General features: G+C 50.9%; 1 protein-coding gene across 1 annotated transcript in view; it reads left to right on the forward strand.

The window, feature by feature from the left end:
- GDF1 (growth differentiation factor 1) overlaps positions 1-4,433 on the forward strand; it is a 7,940-nt gene extending 3,507 nt beyond the window's left edge. Inside the window, exon 2 of the mRNA XM_060232809.1 lies at positions 2,915-4,433. Coding sequence (XP_060088792.1) covers positions 2,915-3,717 — 803 coding nt within the window. The 3' untranslated portion in view covers positions 3,718-4,433. The remainder of the gene's footprint in view (positions 1-2,914) is intronic.
- The last annotated feature ends 448 nt before the right edge of the window (positions 4,434-4,881 follow it).

The following is a 4,881-nucleotide window of genomic DNA, read 5'->3' on the forward strand; positions in this document are numbered from 1 at the left end:
AGCAAATGGTGGGGGTAAGACCGCTGGAGACTGTAGCGCTTCTTCTGCACCAGGCTGGTTGGGCCACTGGAACTCACCCGGTACAAGACAGCATTTTTGGTCTGCTCTCCTCATGTAGAAAACTAGCCTCTTTCTGCTCCAAGTAGTCCAGCATGGTTTTAAGGTACGGAACAAATTGGCTTATAGGTGAAGAAGAAGACTGCAGATTGATACCCCGCCTTCTCTCTGAATCAGTCTCAGAGCGGCCTACAATCTCCTGTGGGGTGGAGATATAGGAGATATAGGAGGGGGGGGGGGGAGATATAGGAGATTGTGACCGCTCTGAGATTCAGAGTATAGGGCGGGATGTACATCCAATCCATTCCTTCCTTCCTTCCTTCCTTCCTTCCTTCCTTCCTTCCTTCCTTCCTTCCTTCCTTCCTTCCTTCCTTCCTTCCTTCCTTCCGCCCACATTCCTAAGTATTTGTTCAGCTTAATGGTCCCAAAGTGCAGGTGAGCAATTATGCTCACAAGATTAAATCCATTACCTTCTGTGGTCATGCCGTTTTCAAAATAGCGATTGAATCTGGAAGATGTGATGTTCTGTTTGAATGTTTTTGGTATAACAAGGCAGGACAGAAAAGGAGTAAATCTTTGACACAACAGTGGACTGAGTCCTCAGTAGATCGCCTTGTTTCTAAATTACTAGCAGATTCAAGAGTAAAAAATATACTCAATCTAGATAAATTTTTTTTTTTAAGTTCAGGCAAGTTACAAGAGGTTTTTATTGTAGAGAACAGATGTCTTTGTAGCACACATGCTAGCCCTGTCTGGTCTGAATTCTTCCTCTCCCCCTCACAGGTTTGGAATTCTAGCAGGAGCTCCTTTGCATATTAGGCCACACCCCCTGATGCAGCCAATCCTCCAAGAGCTTACAAAAAAGCCTTGTAAGCTCTTGGAGGATTGGCTACATCAGAGGGTGTGGCCTAACATGCAAAGGAGCTCTTGCTAGAATTCCACCCCTGCTCCCTCATATCCCCAGTTACATTTGATGAACACTTCTCAAGACAGGAAGGGAAGGGAAGGAGAGGAGAGGAGAGGAGAGGAGAGGAGAGGAGAGGAGAGGAGAGGAGAGGAGAGGAGAGGGGAGGGGAGGGGAGGGGAGGGGAGGGGAGGGGAGGGGAGGGGAGGGGAGGGGAGGAGAGGGGAGGGGAGGAGAGGAGAGGAGAGGAGAGGGGAGGGGAGGGGAGGGAGGGAAGGAAGGAAGGAAGGAAGGAAGGAAGGAAGGAAGGAAGGAAGGAAGGAAGGAAGGAAGGAAGGAAGGAAATAGATGGAGGGGAAGAAGGAGGGGAGGAGAGGTGGAAAGAAAGCAGCTTTAACTTTAAATGCATTCCCCAAGCTACCAACCGGCTTGGCGAAGTGATTTTAAAGAGAGAAAGGCTTTCAGGGTGGCAGACGCTTTAAGAACATAAGAGAAGCCCTGTTGGATCAGACCAATGGCCCATCCAGTCCAACACTCTGGGTCACACAGTGGCCAAATAAACCAGGTGCCATCAGGAGGTCCATCAGTGGGGCTAGAAGCCCTCCCGCTGTGCTCCCCCCCCCCCCCAAGCACCAAGAATACAAAGCATCATTGCCCCAGACAGAGAGTTCCATCAATACACTGTGGCTAATAGCCACTGAGGGACCTCTGCTCCATATGCTTATCCATTCTCCTCTTGAAGCTGTCTATGCTTGTAGCCACCACCACCTCCTGCGGCAGTGAATTCCTCGTGTTAATCACCTTTTGGGTGAAAAAGGATTTCCTTTTTATCAGTTCTAAACCCACTGCTCAGCAACTTCATTAAGAGCCACATGTGGTTCCTGAGCCAGTTTGGCTCTCCCTGTTATAGACTATTCCTGACCTATCCTGAAGCTGCTGTTATCTGATGGGTTCTAGGGGTGAAGGTGTGATCCCCACCCCCCCTCCTCTTCCACTGAATGGCTGCGTGCGTTCTTTTGTGCTTGGCAAGGTTGTGAAACAGTGGCCTCTTGTGTGTTCTCAAGAGGCAGTTTGCTGAAGTGGTTAAATGTGCGGACTCTTATCTGGGAGAACCGGGTTGGATTCTTCACTCCTCCACTTGCACCTGCTGGAATGGCCTTGGGTCAGCCATAGCTCTCGTAGGAGTTGTCCTTGAAAGGGCAGCTGCTGTAAAAGCTCTCTCAGCCCCACCTACCTCACAGGGTGTCTGTTGTGGAGGAGGAAGGGGAAGGAGATTGTAGACCACTCTGAGACTATGTCCTTGAAAGGGCAGCTTCTGAGAGGGCTCTCTCAGCCCCACCCGCCTCACAGGGTGTCTGTTGTGGGGGAGGAAGGGAAAGGAGATTGTAGGGCCGCTCTGAGACTCTGTCCTTGAAAGGGCAGCTTCTGGGAGAGCTCTCTCAGCCCCACCTGCCTCACAGGGTGTCTATTGTGTGTGTGGGGGGGGGGAGTAAAGGAGATTGTAGACTATGACATGCTGAGATTCAGAGTATAGCAGGATATAAATCCAAAATCATCATCATCATCTCCTCCTCCTCTTGTGGCTGTGTCCCTATTGCTTTGTGGATTCCCTCCCCCCCCCCCTTTTCAGCATGTGTTTTGCTCTCTCTAGCTGTTTATCCATCTTACATCGGTTTGTGTCTGGCATATCTCCCTGCAGATTGTCATGCCAGACATGCAGTTTGGTAATCTCCAACTGACCGCTGGAGGGAGAAAAAAACGCAATTGGGGAAGAAAAAAGCAATAGGGGACAGACAAGGGATAACACTTAAAACACGGAAGAGCCCAGAAATCAGTTTACCTAGCCTGCTGCCCACACTAAGCCTCTGAATGCTAAAAGGTCCAGCTTTTCATTTCAAACGGAAAAGTCAACGTTACATTTAAAAATGCCGCTCTTTTCTCTTTTCCTTCCAGGTGGCTTCATTCACCGAGAGGAGCCCCGGAGTTGGGTGTGCCTCCACAAGCGGCTCTATTTCAACTTCTCGGCCCTGCGGAAAGCAGAAGTGCTGACCATGGCCCAGCTCCAGATCCGATTCAACCAAAATTCCTACCGCGCTCCCAGATCGGGGCTGCCCTTTGAGCTGAGCCTCTACAGAGCTTCCCACATGGCCCTGAGGGGCATGTCGACACATGCCTACAGCCGAAGCCTGCTGCTGGAGCAGTCTTTTGTGCACGTGCACAAGTCTTTCCTCTTTAACGTGACCGAGGTGGCCAAAGATTGGCGGGCCGCCGGCAGAAACCTGGGCTTGATCCTGGAAATCGCCTCGCCCCAGGCCCCCGCGCTTTGCTCCAGTCTCGATTCCTTCCTGGACGCTTCCCTGCTGGTGATCTCCCTCGCCCCCAAACAATGCAAAGGAAGCCGGAGCAAGCGCAGCTCCCATTACGTGCCGGCCGGCCTCAGCAACATCTGCAAGCCCCGCCGGCTGTACGTCAGCTTTAGCGACATCGGCTGGGAGAACTGGATCATCGCTCCGCAGGGCTACATGGCCAACTACTGTCTGGGGGAGTGCCCTTTCCCCTTGGCGGAAGAGCTCAACAGCACCAACCACGCCATCCTGCAAACCATGGTCCACTCCCTGGACCCTGAAGAGACCCCGCAGGCCTGCTGCGTCCCGGTCCGCCTCTCGCCCATCTCCATTTTGTACTACGACAACGACGACAACGTGGTGCTGCGGCATTACGAGGACATGGTGGTGGACGAGTGCGGCTGTCGCTGAGCTGGGCGTTCCCCTCCCCCTGTCCTCCTTCAGCTTCGATAGCGGCTAACCACAGATGCTGATTTATAATCTTTGCACGGATGAGAATGCGGTAACGCCAGAGCTTTTTCTGTAGCGGGAGCTCCTTCGCACATTAGGCTGCACCCCCCCCACCCCCGATGCAGCCAGTCCTCCTGAAACTTACAGTGGGCCCTGTACGAAGAGCCCTGGAAGCTCTTGGAGGATTGGCTGCATCAGGGAGGTGTGGCCTAATACGCAAAGGAGTTCCTGCTACAAAAAAAAAAAAGCCCTGGATAATGGTAGAACCTGGAGGAGGCAGGATTTATGGAATGAGAGAACATGGACTCAATTGGAGAATGTTGGCACGCTGGGCAGGATTTATGGAATGAGAGAACATGGACTCAACTGGAGAATGTTGGCACGCTGGGCATCTGACCTCATCTTTGGTGCATCATAAAAAGGACCTTTTTGTGTCATCTTTAGCCCAACGTTTGCTATGTTTTCCTACCCAGAAATGAATAATATTTATAGTACTGCTTGCTACAATGAGGACTGGAGAATTTGGCGCTGTGCTTTTTTCATTGTCTTTCAGACGAAGACATAAGACAAGGAACATTAATGCTTTTTAACAGTCTTTCCAAGTGTGCTTTTTTTTTTGTTTGTGAAGGGGAATCTTCCTGTGTTATTAAAATTAAAATTAAAAGTGAAAAAACAAACATGTTCTTTTGTCGCCATTCCAGATGTTAGGTTTCCCTCTTTTCTTGTTCCACTTTCCCTAGCACAATTGCCTTTGCCAGCGACTCTTTCTTGGTCAGGGTTGCTGATTAATGAGAACATCAGAAGAGCCCTGCTCGATCAGACCAGTGATCCATCTAGTCCAGCATCCTGTCTCACACAGTGGCCAACCAGTTCCTCTGGAGGGCCAGCAACAGGGCAGAGAGGCTGAGGCCTTCATAGAGCATAAGAAGATCCCTGCTGGATCAGACCTGTGGTCCATCTAGTCCAGCATCCTGTCTCACACAGTGGCCAACCAGTTCCTCCACATGGCCAACAACAGGGCATAGAGGCTGAGGCCCTCATTAGAACATCAGAAGAACCCTGCTGGATCAGACCAGTAAAGGTCCATCTAGTCCAGCATCCTGTCTCACACAGTGGTCAACCAGT

The sequence above is a fragment of the Heteronotia binoei genome, chromosome 2, assembly GCF_032191835.1.
Source record: "Heteronotia binoei isolate CCM8104 ecotype False Entrance Well chromosome 2, APGP_CSIRO_Hbin_v1, whole genome shotgun sequence".
In the NCBI taxonomy this organism is placed as follows: Eukaryota; Metazoa; Chordata; class Lepidosauria; order Squamata; family Gekkonidae; genus Heteronotia; species Heteronotia binoei.